A 17,977-nucleotide genomic window follows, 5' to 3' on the forward strand; every position below is an offset into this window, starting at 1 on the left:
CGACAGACGATTTTTCGTCAGGAATAGGATTTGTATGGCAACTCTGTTGAATGTGTAGACTCGACGTAGATGGAATGTGAGCGTTCGAAACAGAAGTTGCCGCAGTATCCTATTCTTTTTTCTTGGCCTCCTTGCAGGCAGATTGACGGTGGCCAGTCTTGCCACAGTTGTGGCAGACCCCTGTGAAGCGCTTGGTTGACTGTCGAGGTTGATTGGAATCTTTCTCCCTCTCGCGTCTCTTGCGTTCGTACTCCTCATGTTCCTTCTTTAAAGACGTCAATCTTGCTAAGCGTTCTCCTTGCAACACTTGTTTGTTATCGCCGCACGCAAACCTGAATGATAAAAGGAAGATGATAAAAATGGGAAATATTCTCATGGAGAAAAAAGGACAAGTAAAAATCGTATTTATAGGCCCCAGAAAAACAACTGAAACATCCAGAGATGAAAACATTTTGAATAATCCACACTCATGTGTTGCAGGATAAATTTTCGAAATATCTAAGCTGGGAATTTGGGTAATGACCAATTCTCATTCTATGGTGAAATTAATTCTGAACTTATATAGGAAAATATGACCATATATTATCATCTTAAATGTCGAAAATGGATTGTATATAATGACTTTCGATTGAGGTGAAAAATCGGGGAAGCGTTGAAAGATTTGTGAGAAACAAGTGACATTTTAATATACAAAATGTATGATTGTATCAAATAATTGACAAAAAGCGTATATGATTTGATATGTTGTATATCAATTCAATAACGTATCTGATATCCATAAGAACAGAGTGAAAAAGGTTTTTTATTTTTTGGTAAGTACCTAAGTGGTCCTAAAAATTTCAAAGTGTATTACTTACTTTGTAACGACTGAAGGGCTGGTTGTGAAAGTGAGTGACACATATAATGACATGAAGGCAAGGACTTCTAGTGTGAGAAGCAGCGTGTTCATCATGCGATGCATATCACCATGCACCTGTACTGGCAACCCTTGATAGTACATCTCTCTGATCACATCCTAAATCAATAAATTTTTATGAGCATTATTCCGGTGTTGGTTATTAAAACTTCTAAATGAATAGGCATAATAAAGAATACTGAGAGATCGATTAATAGTTTTAAATAAATATTCGCTTCCGAATGCCATAGGTTTTATAACGTATGGATTCATTAAAAATCATTAAACACTTTTCTAAATATTCGTGAAATCTGTTCTTAGCTGATCAAAAAAGAGAAAATTTAATAATCTTTGTTTAAGAAATAATTGGATAAAAAACATGATACACACCTCTGTGTTGTGGGTCACGGTCTGCAGGTCGAGTCCTACCTTCTGCATGAGGCGAAGGTAGTTGGAGTCCCTGACCATCGATGCGTTTATCGACGTGATCGCCGATAAACGCTTCTGCTGCACTGTTGAATAGTGCTGCAGAATGAACGATGGTGTTTTTGCGCGCGCAGGGACCCCATCTACCAATCGCCTCGAAGGTAGGCCCACCCTTGACCACCCGTCCGGAAGTGGGAATGGCTGGCTCTGTATCGCGTTTGGAGCATGGTTGAACGGCGTGGGCAAAGCAGCGACAGGAGCATGACTCGTAGAAGGTTGTGGAGCATGCTGAGCTTGAGCCTGTGGTCGTTCATGAGCGGACGGTTGATTATTGGCTGACAATGCACGGATAACGTCCATGAGGACGTGCTTGGGAACCGAGTCGGGCACGTCATTGACCGGCGGATTCTTGGATGCTTGAGGTCTTTCAACAGTCTTGCTGCGGGGCGCCATGAAAGGTTGTGCTGCCATGCGCAAAATTTCGGCCGACTTGCGTCTGTTTCGAATGGGTCCTTTGTCGTTAACGCTATTGGCTGCTGGCAACATCTGCGGCTGAGGTGCTGGGGGCAAAATCATGCTCTGGTTTGCAGGAGGATGCATGGCATAGCTGTGTCCTGCTGGGTGCTGAGCAAAGCCTGCAGCTGGAGGGACGTGTCTAGCTTGGTCCTGTTGAGCCGGATGCAAAGGGGTGGAGGATCCTTGGGGAGCTATATGCCCTGTTGCATTTGCGCCGTTGAAAGCGCCGGGTTCTGCAGGCATGGCTGGGATATTGTCCTGTTGGATGTCTCCAAAATGGGACTGATTCAGTCCTAAATCTATGTCCTCTTCACTCGATCTGCTGACATCGACGTCGTCGTTGAGACCATTCTCAATGGAGTGAGCTGAAAAACAAAAGAAATACTAAATCGGAATAACATATGTGCATCTCTATATTAAATTGTGATGAAAATTAATGAGTGTTTCTTTGTTTATTCTGCCGCTAGGTGATTAAAATAACGTGGTGTATTCGTGCGGTGAATGTGTTCTGCGGATAAACAAAAATGAAATAATCGCGTAAATATTAAATTTTTACGATAATGGAACTAATAATACGATCGTATGCTTGGTTTAATTTTGTTCTTAGCCATAAGGAATCGTTGAAAAAAAAAAAAAAAAAAAAAAAAAAAAAAACATCTATCTTGTTGTTATATAGATTATAATATTACTACTTTCATATATCTGAATTGGCGTTTCAAAATATCATATTAAAATTCGCGTCGCATGCCTATATTCGATAACGACCAAAATAGATGACCTAATTTACCTGGAGATATGGGTTCAAAGCCCTCGTATTCCATGGGTAAATCTCCAGCAAGGTCACCAAGATCGGGGATCTCCCCTTCATCGTGAGGCTCAGCCATTTTTTAAGCACAAACAATCCAAGTAAACAAACAAAAACCGAATGAAAAATCTGAAATGTAAAAAGAATGTCAAATAAAAATATAGTAGAATTATAAAACAGAAAGAAACAGATAAGAAAGATATGTATTGCCAAAATTAAAATGTAAAAAATGCGAAAAAAGTAAAGGAAAAAGTCTGTTTCTAAATAAAAATAAAAAACTGATTAACGAAAAAAGGGAATAGTATTTTTATATAATTTTAAATGAAATATCAAAACTACTGTATTGCGTAAAAGTGTAAAATTAAATCAAAAAAGATGAAAAAGATTCAGTAATTGCGGTAAAACGAAAGGATAGAATAGCGAAATATGGAAATTGGAATTGACACATTATTAATAAAAAATAAGAATTTAAAGAAATATATTTCTAAACAAGATAATTCAAAAAGTTTTTGTGCAAAAATTCTTTGGGAAAGAAGTGGAGAAACAAAACAAATTTTCGTAAAAAGGGAGGGAGGGTGGGGATTTTTTTATAGATTTTATCGCGTAAAAAACTTAAATTCTTTGACTATTTTTCACTATCTTTGTTTCATTATATGTTGATAAATTTTAATAAGTACTAAAAATGCATTCACTGTATATAAAAGCTTGATTTTTTACTATAATATTCTCTATCTTTTAACACGAGTATTGAGATGTTGACAGGACGAGTGTTAAACTTCAATTGAAGAAAATTAATCTTTAACTGCAAGCTAGCTAGTATGCGTGTGTGTGTCTCGGTGTGTGTTCCCGCCAAATGATCAAATTTTTAACCATGTGGGATAAGCAACCAGCCTGTCTTGTACCGTACCGTACGTAGCGGCCTACCGATGCTGCTCTAGTCAAGAGGTGCTCCCTCTGCCTATACTGGTGTAATTCTTTTCTTAAAAAATTGACCCGGCCCGTCTGGGCTTGCCAATTCCATATATCTTTCTATTGTACCATGCCTTCTGTGCGCAAGGTAAACTACTGCCTCCTAGCGGCCATAATGATAATTACATATCAACAAATAAATTGTACCATGCCTTCTGTGCGCAAGGTAAACTACTGCCTCCTAGCGGCCATAATGATAATTACATATCAACAAAATAAATGGCCCCTGCCATAGTAACGACTTCAGATGCTCTCTGACGTCACTCGCCGTACCGCCTGCCTTACTTCTTAAATCAGGACGGTACGGTACGCTCCTTTCTTCAAGGCTGCATATATTGAAATTAGCGACCCGTGCCGGACGTGCTTTCTATACGTTTACGGTCGACTAAACTCATTTCCCATATATGCACTTTTCGTACCCTTTAATTAGGAACAAAAGACAACGAATGTATTGGGCCTCCATCCCCTCGATTGTGTCGAAAATTCACCATCTCATAACTAATCTGTTCTTCGAAACTCGATTAAAACCCCCGCATAATTCGAATTACACTGCACCATGAATAGCGATTTATGACTCCTTGTGAATACGTCATAAACCTTACATCAAAGTTCCTTGCAATTCGAATATGCTGGGGTTCTTGGATCGAGTCCCTTTATCACCGATTCGTAATTTCGACGGGTAAATTTTCGCCACAATCGAGGGAATTTCGAAAAAACATTCGTCCCAAAAAATAAAGAAGTTTCGGGTGTGGAGTATTATTTTAGAAAACCTGAAGGGCCGAATATTTTAACTTATATCCTTTGAAAATGGCAAATTTTTTGACAATCTGTTCTCGAATTTCTATCCTTATTCTATACTTTTTCGAAGCGGACTTATAAGTACTTTTATTCGAAAATGTATAACTTTTCTGGTTGATTGCATTGACGTAAAGATCCTTGTTTATTTGGTTTAAGTGTTTTGAATAACTATGCCCTAAACAGATGATTTAAATTAATACACCACACCCAAAACTACACATATATATCATATTTTTTTATAGATTTTATCGCGTAAAAAACTTAAATTCTTTGACTATTTTTCACTATCTTTGTTTCATTATATGTTGATAAATTTTAATAAGTACTAAAAATGCATTCACTGTATATAAAAGCTTGATTTTTTACTATAATATTCTCTATCTTTTAACACGAGTATTGAGATGTTGACAGGACGAGTGTTAAACTTCAATTGAAGAAAATTAATCTTTAACTGCAAGCTAGCTAGTATGCGTGTGTGTGTCTCGGTGTGTGTTCCCGCCAAATGATCAAATTTTTAACCATGTGGGATAAGCAACCAGCCTGTCTTGTACCGTACCGTACGTAGCGGCCTACCGATGCTGCTCTAGTCAAGAGGTGCTCCCTCTGCCTATACTGGTGTAATTCTTTTCTTAAAAAATTGACCCGGCCCGTCTGGGCTTGCCAATTCCATATATCTTTCTATTGTACCATGCCTTCTGTGCGCAAGGTAAACTACTGCCTCCTAGCGGCCATAATGATAATTACATATCAACAAATAAATTGTACCATGCCTTCTGTGCGCAAGGTAAACTACTGCCTCCTAGCGGCCATAATGATAATTACATATCAACAAAATAAATGGCCCCTGCCATAGTAACGACTTCAGATGCTCTCTGACGTCACTCGCCGTACCGCCTGCCTTACTTCTTAAATCAGGACGGTACGGTACGCTCCTTTCTTCAAGGCTGCATATATTGAAATTAGCGACCCGTGCCGGACGTGCTTTCTATACGTTTACGGTCGACTAAACTCATTTCCCATATATGCACTTTTCGTACCCTTTAATTAGGAACAAAAGACAACGAATGTATTGGGCCTCCATCCCCTCGATTGTGTCGAAAATTCACCATCTCATAACTAATCTGTTCTTCGAAACTCGATTAAAACCCCCGCATAATTCGAATTACACTGCACCATGAATAGCGATTTATTTTTAAACTCATATTGATTTATTATTACTTTATTCTTACACCAGATTATCATGCACTCTAATTAAGTGAAACTTGTAGCTGGATAAAATAACGATCTCCTCCATCCACACCCTTTACCTTTACCACTCCTACTGGATGAAAGAACTGACCAATAAACTGATCAATGTTAGCAACCTAAAGTATTAATATTTATATAAATGAACTAGCGTTTACGCCCTAGGGGCTTCTCTTTTTCTTGTCTTATTATGGGGCATATTTGTTTTTTTCTGTCTAAATACGTTTTAGCAGCTTTTATTTATTTTTTCTTATTTCCACATATCTTTGGTCCGATTTAAAATTTTTTTTGTTGGCAGCAGTATCAACTATATTGCTTGATTCACTTTGTTCGTTTGTCAATTCAAGTTTTGTAGTGCTTCGCTACTTATGGATGTTGCCTTCCTTGTTAAACAGTAATTTACTTTTAAAGGAAATATCATGACAAGTTTGAAATCGAAAGGACAATTCTAGCATGCCTAAACTAATCATAAGAGCTATCCGTAATGGACCCTAACTATAGAAAAGCTTCACTTTAAATAAAAATCAAGCTATAATTAAATATGTCTATTTCATATTTTTGTTAGCAAATTATTTAATAAATAATGAATTGACATTTTATACTCAAATCATATTTTTAAACCGCCGAACCTCAAAAAAATAAAAATTCTGAAATAACCAAGAACCGTTAATTGCACGTTCCGATTTTACGCGAGTTTTCTTTAACCACTAGCTTGCATAGTTAAGTTTGGACCTAATAGCAGAACTTTTAAAGTATGTAGGTTGTACGTACGGTCAGACGTTTGGTCGTTAGAAGCCTGTGGAGCGTATAAATTTTTTTGAAGACTTTCTCTAGTATATTCAATTTCACAAGCCTTTAAATGAAAAAATCACCAAATTTATTTTTAAAAATAAGGCGAAGAGTTTCACTGCTTCATAGGCACTTTAAGGAAAGATACTTTCCACAAATAACCGATTAATAACCACTGGATTAGAACCGAGTCTGAACCACACTATCCACGGATAACTGTCTATAATACGATGTACATTAACGATCAGGATGTATTGAGGCAATGTGTTTAGTTACGGCATCCTTCTTTCCGCACATAACTGCATAATAACCGCTGGATTAGAACCGGTTCTGGACCACACTATCCACGGATAACTGTCTATAATACGATGTACATTAACAATCAGGATGTATTGAGGCAATGTGTTTAGTTACGGCATCTTTCTTGGCAAAACATTTTGCACACATAACCGATTAATAACAGCTGGATTAGAACCGGTTCTAAAGCACACTATCCACGGATAACTGTCTATAATACGATGCATTCAATTTCTAACAATCAGGATGTATTGAGGCAATGTGTTTTGTAACGGCATCTTTCTTGGAAAAACATTTCCCACATAAATGACAAACATGAGGCTTCTCTCCACTGTGGGTTAACAGATGTCGGTCCAGCTGGGTTCTAAATAGATAGATAAATATATAGATGGATAGATAGATAGATTAGATAAGAATTTCTCTACTCTGGGTTAATAGATGTTTTTCCACTAGGGCTCTTAATAGATAGATAACTAACCATATAGATAGAAAGATAGATACATAGGGTAATGAAGTATCTCTACTGTGGGTTAATAGATGTCGGTCCAGTTGGGCTGTGGAAAGATAGATAGACATATAGATAGATAGTAAGATTAGTAAAGTATCTCTCTACTGTTGGTCTGTCCAGTTGGGCTCTGAATAGATAGATAGACATATAGATGGATAGATAGATAAATTAAAGAAGTATCATTCTACTATGGGTTAATAGATGTCTTTCCACTAGGGATCTTAATAGATAGATAGATCTTCAGTTGTTATATCAAAGTAACGAAAGATATCTATCTATCTTCAATAGCAGTCGATAAAATCACATTTTCTGCATAGCGTGACGAAATGACCAACTAACGGACAGACCTGATGGCGAAGGAGAGGTAAACTTCTTTCAACACATAACCGATTAATAACCGCTGGATTAGAACCTGTTCTGAACCCAAACTATCCACGGATAACTGTCTATAATACGATACCTGATAGCGAAAGAGAATGGGCACTGGGTGCAGGCAAACTTCTTTCCACACATAACCGATTAATAACCGCTGGATTAGAACCGGTTCTTAACCCACACTATCCACGGATAACTGTCTATAATACGATACCTGATGGCGAAGGAGAATGGGCACTGGGTGCAAGGAAACTTCTTTTTCTCTTTATGCTCCATCATGTGAATCTTCAGTTGTTGCAGTTTGGCAAATGTTGCCTGCCATTAGGGGATTTTTTTATCCGACTTTTTAAAAACGAAGCTTATCTATAATTATGGTCGTTCCGTCAGTCCGTCCGTAACGGTTAGCTCTTTTCGTTAATTTCAAAAGGTTAGTATTGTCCTATCAATTTCAAACTTTGCATAACAGTTAGATACGATTTAGAAAGCGCAGCAACTCTATAATTGTTACCAGAAATTTCATACGTCCATTTAAAACATGCTGATTGTTTACTTTTCGACAATAAATTTTGTATTTTAGAATTATCTGTTTCTTATGATTTTTCTCATAATGATTCCTATTACAACAAGGTACAATGTTATAAGCAAAGCATCTCTATAATCAAGTCCTAGAAATGTCCTCAAACAGTATCGTGTATTTAATAGTTTTGCAACAAATTTACTTAAATTTTCTTTTGGACTTATGCAAATGCATTAATAATCTGCTTATACAGTTCTGACAACCTACAAGTGTTAATGCTCGTTTGTTTATCAGAGCTTCGCTTTTATGGATGTTGTCATCCTTGTTTTTTGAAATTCAGGTATTACAGTTGTAAGTATCTATTATGCCTTTAGATGAATAAATACTTGTGTAAAAATTTGAAACATTTTGGACAAGTATTATGCCCAGTAATTTCAATGTGAATTTTTTAGGCCCCACTTACGGGGGTTCAAAATTTATTGCATCAGAACTATTGCTTCGTGGAGCCTTAGCAATATCTGAAAACCACCATTTTTAGGATTTTTTGAGAATTTGTCAGCTACTTGATTTTTTTTTAAAGTCGGATAAAAATTCCCTACCTGACAAACATCACATGAGTAAGCGTCAGCTGATATGTGCAACTTTTTGTGGCCATACAATCGCTTTTTGGTGGAGAATTTCTCTTGGCACTTTTAATAAACAATCCTTACATTAGCGCATAAGAAAGGTTGGCCTAATGGCAACAATGTCGAGCAAGCTTTTTTGAAAGTTGGTTTCATTGGTATTTAGGAGGTAAAAAAACCCTCCCAAATTTTTTTTTTGGAAGTGCCGATATCCAAAATTTACCCCCCCTCCCCTTCACGATCTCGTATTCGAAGTATCTACTATAAAAAGGTAATGATTCATATTTATATTTGTATACCTACCTATATAATTTCAAAAAAGCCAAATTGAAATTAATATTGAAAACATAAACTGCTATTCTAAAATCTCCAAAAAGTTTTAAGAAAAGGTAGTAAAGGGTATATATTATTATAATCTATGATTTCAGCTGATTGAATTAATTTAAGGATTGAACCTGGTCGCAAGAATAGGGTGTTTCGCCCCTAACATCAAGAATTATATTTAGAAAAGGTGAAAGAATAGTTATTTATTGCATCGTATCATAGACAGCTTTACGCAGATATTAAACTGAAAATTTATAAGATTACAACCAACTTTGTTAGCATCAAAGGGCCGAAGTCCCGGGCTATCAATTTATGTTGAAAATTGTCTGTAATAAGATGCTATTCATTATTTTTATTATGGCTAAGAACTGGTTATAATCCAAAGGATATAAATCAGTTTCAGAGCCATACTAGAAAAAATATTACATATTGGAAGTTGACTTGCGGTGCTTTCCCTCAAAGTTACTAGTGAGCACAAAACCCCTCCTAGTTTTATATTAGATAAATCCCCTCATTTTTAATATATATATCAAATTCAAAATGAGGGGATGGGTGTTTCTGTGCTCGTTAGACCCTTTCAGGGAAACTGCCATACTCTCCTTGTAGAGAAAACTATTTGAAAATAAAACTTTTAAATTTTGAAAAAATAATTCTTTCCTGTGTTTGATTAAATGCTGTTCCAGACTAAATAGTTTTGTAAAAGTTTCTTCACATAGATCACATTGATGCAATGTTCCTCCTAAAAACAAGGATGACGACATCCATAAAAGCAAAGCTTTAAAACGGTAGGACAAACGAATAATAACACTTGCAGAGTGTCAGAACTGAATAAGCAGAATATTAATGAATAAATCTAAACAAAATTGTAAATTTGTTGCAAAACTATTTAAATACAGCAAAATGTTTGAGGACATTCTTACGTTTTTAGGACTTGATTATAGAGATGCTTCGCTTTTAACATTGTACTTTATTGTAATAGGAATCAGTATACCATTGGAAATGAGATGAATCGGATAATTTTAACATACAAAAAATATGTTGTCAAACAAATTAAAAATCAGCATATTTGAAATGGACGTACGGACTTTCTGGTAACGATTATAGAGTTGCTACGATTTTAATCACCATGCAAAGTTTGAAATCGATAGGACGATTGTAACCTGTTTAAATTAACGAAAAGAGATAACCGTAACTGACGGAACGACCCTAATTATAGAAAAGCTTCGATTAAAAAAGTAAGAGTTTATACATGGATCTAAAGGGCTAAGAAAATAGACTGTAAATCTATGTACATCCACATTTTTGTTGAATTTTGATTAACTGATTTTGATTGACTAGAAGCCAACCCCCCCCCCCCCTCTACTGTATTTTTAATCAAATATTTTAATCTACAAAAGTGGTAAATTTGTTTATCATCATTTAGATCCCTTGTTTCTATACAAAATTTAAATTAGACCATGAAATCAAATAATACTTGATACTTTAATTCAAGACTAGAGGGCTACGCCCCTAGAGGTGGTAACCTCCCCCAAAACAATTATAAACCTTCTAGGGCCTATATGAAGCTAATTTGTAATGGAAAACCATATCGGTTAGCGAAATCCTTCAGTAAAAACAGACACACAATGATCTTGTTAAATTATTTTTTTTTTTACCTGTATGGATTATTTTATGTTTACTGAGTTCTATTTTTCTTCTAAAGGTTGCGTCACATTCACTGTTCATGTTTTATTTATGTATGATCGATATATAATCACCTGGATATTGCACCAGATTTTCATGTACTCTAACAAAGATATTCTCGCAACTGGCTAATATAACGATATCCGCCATTCACCACTTTTAGTTTTACCCCATTCCCTCTCCCCTACTGAATGAACGAACTGACCAATTAATGGGGTACATATTAGCAACCTAAATTGACGACAAATATAATATATCCACCTATTCTATACCCAGGGAAGGAATCCATATTCCGAAAAATCATGTGAAAAATGATGATTATAATATATAAAAATGTCAAAAAAAGTTTTAAAATCAACATATTTTAAATAGACCTACACAGAACTATTTGTTGGCTTTTAAACTTTAGTAAATATTGCTAAATCTCAATTTTAATTTTACAAACTTTTATTGTCCAAAGTCAAACTTTTCCATCAATACTCTTTAGTCTTCAGACAAAGGGGGTAGTTCTGTTTATTGTAATTACCTACAAACCAACACGAATTATTAGTAGCATAGCATTTTTTTCAAAAATGTACATATTAAAAATTCCTGCATGAATAGTTGTACTTGATGCCATATTTTTCAAGATGGCGGATTAATGTGTATAAACTTTTGAGTAAATCTTGATTAGTGAAACAAACGTTTATTGCCCAAACTTTTTCACAAATAATCTTAATCTACAGACTAAGGGGGTAACTTTGTTTATTGCAATGACCGACAAAAAGCGTTGCTTTTCTTCAAAAACGTACATAATAAACATCCCTGCATGAATATTTGTACTGGACGCCATGTTTTTCAAGATGGCGGATCAATGAAATAATCTTCATTTTCCAAACTTTTCCACTAACATTCTTTAGTCTACAGACAAAGGGGGTAGTTTTGTTTATTGTAATTACCTACAAACCATCATAAATTACTAAAAGCGTTGCTTTTCTTCAAAATCATACATATAAAACATTCCTGCATTGATAGTTGTACTGAACGCCATGTTTTTCAAGATGGCGGATCATTGTGTACATAAACTTTTGAGTAAATCTCGATTAGTAAAACAAACTTGTTTATTTTAAAACCTAACAACCGAACATAATATACTAATTGCAAAGCTTTTCGATTAAACCGTACATAAAAAAATGCCTGCATGAATAATTGTACTGGACGCCATGTTTTTCAAGATGGCGGATCATGGTGTACTTGTCAAAGTATTTCTTATGGCAAATTTTACAAACAGATTCATCGTTGCTTTCTTTCTTTTCACTTTATAGTAACATTATAATTACATCAGGGAGGGAGGAAACATTGGACTTTAAGTTACATTAGTACCCAAAGTTTTATAGTCATGGTATAACTTTTGGATACTATTAATGATTTCTGATTGGTTGATTTCATACTAGTTGTGTGGAAACTTTTCAACCAATAATTTTTATCTACATAAAGGATAACTTTGTTTATAATTGGGTATGTACTTATATTAGATTATCAATCATTGTCTTATCCCTTAAGATCCCTGAATTACAATCAACAGCATCTACCCTAGAATCGCGGAAATATAAACAGTAGCTCTTACCCCAGCTCTTAATTTATTGGCTGTGTTAATATTTTCGACGCTATTAGCTAATATTAAAAAATTTAGGTCCTACCCGTGATTTTGTGTCCCCCTCTATTCTTTTACTTTAATGAAGGTTACAATGTTACTAAACCTAAAAGATATGTTGGTATTTTTTTCATTGCTGTTGACTTTTACTTCCTTGTTTTCAATCAAAGTTTGTGCATTTATTACGGCTTCAGAAGTATTATCAGTAACTTCCTAGGGTGGTTTGTTTATACAATTGCAGTACATGATGTGTGTTGTGTATTAAGGGGAATGATTACAATAAACGTGGGGCTAGAGAAAAGGCGGATAAAAAAAGAAGTTTTCAAAGATACCCCCCCCCCCAAAAAAAAAAAAGATTACATTTATCCATGCTACTAACTACTTCCTAAATTTTATAAATAGGTTTTTAGTCCGCTTCGCGCATACAAACATCATAACAATATAATTTGCATGCGCCTAGCTGTCAAACCTTTCATTTGTTTGTAACTTACGATTTAGATAACCACTAACCCGATTGAGTCCTTCATTTTATGCAAGCTTCATATTTGTCCCAGTATAGTCTAAGGATATTTTGTTTTTAAATTAAGTCTTAGGATGGTTTAGACTATTTTTTTACATTCCTTAGTCCTTTACATTCGAATACTGATTACCAAGATGCTAAGGGTGCACAAGTTAGAAATTATATAAACAAACACCTTATCAGTTGATTTATTAAGAGTCTCTCCCACATTTGAAAGTGGAAGATTTTTCCTCTCTTCGTTGACTGAATTTTGAGCATCACTTTGGTTTGAAATATCCTTAGAGATGTCTTGAGGTTCTACTTTTTCTTTAGATTCTATTTGATTAAATTCTTTACTAAAAAACAACAGATAAAAAATCAAGTGCATCTAACAAGCTTGATTGCAAGCATAAGTTACATGAATATCATGTAACATATATAATTTTGTATTACAATAAATAGCAATCAATTAGGCACCACCAAAATAGTCATCATGCTATTCCAGTTTTAAAAAAAGGACAGCCATTTTTGTTGCATACATAAAAAAATACAATTTTCAAGTCTTGATATTTTTAAAACTACCAGGTAGAAAATTGAAATTCTTTCAAATATATGTCCTATAAATGTAGTTTAAACTATTGAACAAAAAAATATGCAGTTCACTAACTTCAAGTTTAAATGCACTTCGTGAAACTACCCCTTTATAGGCTTTTACTATTAAAGTTTCTCTTTAAGTTGGTATGTCAGTACGCCCTGCGCATTAAAAATCATTGTTCATTCCATTTATATAAGTGTTATACATATTAGAGATGGCAATCCGTCAAATTTTTGGACCGGATTCGGATTCTTACAAGAATCCTATCAAAAAATGCAGGATTCTTATTTTTGGCGGATTCCTGATTCTAGCAATATTTTAAAAGGCTTTTTTAAAAAATTAAAAAAATTAAGTGCTACATATGTCCTAAAAATTAATGTTCTTGGTTTTTCTATAATTCACTTACGAGAATTGAACCAGATTTTAAAAGATATTATATATAATGATGATAATCTTTGCCTTAAAAAAAGGGGAAGTTGAAAGAAAAAACTCAAGACGCTACCAATTAAGAATCCGAATCCGCTATTAAAAAACGGATTCTGGATTTGGATTCCAAAATTGGTCAAAAGTAGGGCGGATTCAGGATACCGGATACGGATTGCCAACCCTAATACATATATTTATGTTCGTATGTCCTGCCGTCTGATTTGAGAGCATCGCTTTCATGGATGTTGTCATCATTTGTTTAATTGTAAGAAGTAAAATTTACCTAAGATGAAAAATACTTTTGTGTTTTTTCAAATCCTCATTTGTAAAGAATAATTTGTTACATAAATCACATTGAAACGCCTCCTCTAAATGCTGCTGTTTATGCCTAAAAGAAATAAATATTTAGGTTGCTTTAGGGAGTGTAAAAATGAATACAGGTAAATCCTTATTTAAAGTAACAGGTCCCATTAACAATTTTATCTTTAGAGAAAAACAAAGATTTTTAGGGTTGGAGGCTTTTTTCTATGGGCGAGCTCTCTTAGGAGGGTGGTGGTACCCTCCCCTAAGATAATAATAAACCTTTTCCAGGATTTATTATAGGCTAAATTGTAAGGAGAACCATATCGGTTCAGCGAAAACGAGAACCTTTTGTACAAACAGATACAGAGACTCTCAAACATCCCGCTAATCCTTTTGGCTTAACAACTTTGGAGACTTTAGTGAATTGTGATTGAGTGCTTTTTTAAGTAGTGTTCAAACGTTTCAACCACTTATTTTACGCTACAGAAGGGGTAATTTTGTGTATCATCATTGGGGATAATATAAATTTTTACCTGATAAAATTACTGGAGGCATTGAATATTTTGTAACAAAGTGCGCAAACGTACAGAGCACAACATTTCTTGTCATCCGTCCATTTATCTTTCAAATACACGATTCCTGGGATAAAAAAGTAGAAAAACAATGTCAACCAAGCGGTGGGGGGGGGGGAGGGGGAAGGGGGTAAACCGGTATCCTCCTCCCTCTCTCCATACCATTGAAAATCCTGATTTTACCCCTCCCTTAGACGTTCTTGACACAGGCTAATGCAAGCGGGAGGGAACATTGAGCTGTTAATTGCACTGTTATCCAAAGTTTTATATTCTCTTTATCTTGATATTGGTTCAATAACTTTGGGTACTCCTACAAAATTTTGAGGGGTTAGCTCAAAACTAATGTCTAGACATTTTAATTAAAAAAATATAAAGAGAGGTTTCTTGTTAATTATCAATTGGGTATGTAAATCAAATTATCGTGAATTGTATTATCCCTTAATATCCCTGGATAAATGTCAATAAATCCCACTTTTTCACCTGTACAAGTCTGATTGTGTATCTCAACTTGATCTTCACCCTCAAATGATTGAGTACAGCCTGCTTTGTTACAGGTTAATACCTTAAAAATAAACAAGGATGACAATAATCATAATTAGCAAAGCTTAAATATGTATTTTTCAGGGGTCTATAGGGATAGAAAACTGGCTGAAAAATTGATGTACATTCCCAATAATGATACTTAAAAGTACCCCTTCTGTACTTAAGTGGTAGAAACGTTTGGACATTTAACTTGATGAATAATCCAATCAAAATTTAATAGGAACCTCAAAAGTTGTCCAGCCAACAAATAAGAAAACGATATCATAAAACTTTGGGGAATAGGGTAATAAACAGCCCAATGTCGCCTCCCTACCTTGTATTTTAAACATCCCTAAATTCCATGGAGGGAGGGAATTACACTAGTACCCAAAGTTTCATAATCACGTTTTCTTATTTGCTAGCCTGAAACCTTTGGGTACTTTCGTTAAATTCAGATTCCTTCTTTCATTAACTAGCAGTGTCCACACGTTTCAACCATAATTTTTATATATGGAGGGAGTGATTTTGTATGGTATCATTGGGTATGTTTATCAATTTATCGTCCGTTGTCTTATCCTTGAAGAATTAGATACAAATCTTTGAAACCACGTTATCTAGTCAGGCAAACAGACATTTGTAATAATAGAGTACCTTTGCCATCCAATTTTTAAAATGATGTACGCACCTTGTGTTTATGAGAATTCTTGTGTTCATTAAACTGTTCAAAATCAATGAAAATTTGTTCACATAAATTGCAAGCCAAGAATCTTTCTACTTCAGTGTTTGGCGCCTTTTTGGAGTTAAGGTGTCAAAAATAGTATCTTATAACCTTTCTAGCGGCTATGTCTCTAGAGAACTCTAGGGAATCTATGTCAAGATTAGCTGATTACTTAAAAATATTTTTACGTCGCTAGTTTGGCTTAGTTATGTTGTTTTGCTATTTATCTTGAGAGGGTGATGGCACCTTCCCCTAAAATGAGAAACTACACGGTAAAGGATAAAATAAGTCTAATTTGCTAAATAATAAAAAAATCTAAATCTTAAGTGTTACAACAAACCTCTAAAAAAAATTGCTACTAACTTTTCTATTAGATTTTTTAGTTTAGTGGGACAAGTTAGAAGCAATGAGGTTTTTCTACGGTTGGTATTTCCTTATCTCAGATTCTGCTTGATGCAATAAAACACAAAAATGCTTTTAAAATTTACATTTTGACACCCCAAACCTTTAATTTAAAATTTCTTAGATTATTTGCGATTGTATTTTCAGTTGTTATATCATGATCAATATTAAAATCTTCACTGTCAATTTCTTCTTTTATTACACAATTCTCTTCGATTAGATTTGTACTTGGGTAGAATTCAATCTCACTGAAAATATAAAAAAATAACAATAATATCCAACACACATTTTAATAATAAAAAATCCTTAGGTACATAAATGAGGATTTCATCAATAGTTTAAGATTGTTGTTCTCCTTTACAGCTTCTAATAGGTCCAGGAAAGCTTTATAACTAATTTGGTAATGAGTACTTACAACCTCCTTTTGCCCTAGGAAAAAATACTTCCCCCCCCCCCCCTTTCCCTGATTTTTATTTTACTTTACTTTTTAAAGCCAAATTCAAAAGTGGAGGGTCGACTTAGCCTTCTCTCCCTTCCTTAAGTGACATTAGGGAGCCTCTAGGGGCGTAGCAGCTAGTACAGATAATATTGAATAACAAATATTTTCAATTATGCTTTTCCATTTTTAGAATAGGAACAATTTTCAACTACTAGGTGTAAGGTTTAGGTAAGTTTTACTTAAATCAAATATATTTGTTGATAATGAGTTATGTCTAATCCTATGCCTTGAGATCCCTGCATAATCAATAAAGAAGTTAAAACTAACCTATGTAATTTTCGTATGTGCTTCAGCAAAGATTTATTTTCCGCATAAGAAACATGGCATATATCACATGAATATTCTCCTGCATGCCACTTTTTGTGTCTACTAAAGTTACTCGGGTCCATTTTCTTTTCACATAAGTCACATTTGTATAAAACTTTACACTGTAAGATAAAGAACAATTGATTTTTTAAAATTCTATCTTTAATTCTTACTTTATAAAAATAAAATATATATATACGTTTGGTCATAATTAAGAACAGTTTGACTAAATAAGAGCATTTGACCCAAAGAATACACCCAACACGTGAAAAAAATTACCACTTTTAATAAAATCCTATTTACAAGGACGTCAAGGGGGGTAAAATGAGGGGATTCAAGGGTTTAAATGAAAAAACAGAGCATATAAAAACTCAAAAAAAAAATCACAAAACCTTAAATTTTTTAATGACTTCAACGTGACCGATAGACATTCGGACAAAAACAAAAAATAGACTATATTCGCATATGTTCTTTATTGAAAATTTTAGTTGTCTATCTTTTAAAGCAGCCGAGAAAATCACTTTTTCTTCTTAGCGTTACGGACTGACGGACAGACAAAGTGAATTATAGAATAGCTTTGCTACTTCATAGAATTTTACTGTTAAAGACGTTTAGGTATTACCAATGAATAATAAAAAAAATATTTAAAAATCATTTGTTCCTTTATATTAATTGTTTTCTTATGTTCATTAAATTCTCTTACACTGCTGAACTCTAAATCCTAAAGAAAAA

The 17,977-nt window shown here is 34.4% G+C and overlaps 2 protein-coding genes across 2 annotated transcripts; both read right to left on the bottom strand.

The window, feature by feature from the left end:
* Positions 1-109: 109 nt before the first annotated feature.
* On the bottom strand, positions 110-3,699 carry LOC145306363 (uncharacterized). Its single transcript, XM_080148453.1, has 4 exons — positions 2,625-3,699; positions 1,286-2,202; positions 858-1,015; positions 110-332 (listed from the first exon to the last, which is right to left on the bottom strand). Exons 1-4 carry the CDS (start codon positions 2,719-2,721, stop codon positions 110-112), a joined length of 1,395 nt encoding a protein of 464 aa, XP_080004579.1. The 5' UTR covers positions 2,722-3,699.
* Positions 3,700-6,254: 2,555 nt separating this feature from the next.
* LOC145306144 (uncharacterized) lies at positions 6,255-17,468 on the bottom strand. Its single transcript, XM_080148116.1, has 15 exons — positions 17,207-17,468; positions 16,544-16,688; positions 16,006-16,110; positions 15,279-15,360; positions 14,760-14,865; positions 14,207-14,311; positions 13,099-13,258; positions 12,510-12,616; positions 11,947-12,066; positions 10,743-10,804; positions 9,744-9,826; positions 9,219-9,245; positions 8,740-8,829; positions 7,838-7,938; positions 6,255-7,104 (listed from the first exon to the last, which is right to left on the bottom strand). Exons 1-15 carry the CDS (start codon positions 17,452-17,454, stop codon positions 6,975-6,977), a joined length of 1,671 nt encoding a protein of 556 aa, XP_080004242.1. The 5' UTR covers positions 17,455-17,468; the 3' UTR covers positions 6,255-6,974.
* Between the last annotated feature and the right edge of the window lie 509 nt (positions 17,469-17,977).

This window comes from Acartia tonsa, chromosome 14, assembly GCF_053477335.1.
Source record: "Acartia tonsa isolate MP-2025a chromosome 14, ASM5347733v1, whole genome shotgun sequence".
Taxonomy (NCBI): domain Eukaryota; kingdom Metazoa; phylum Arthropoda; class Copepoda; order Calanoida; family Acartiidae; genus Acartia; species Acartia tonsa.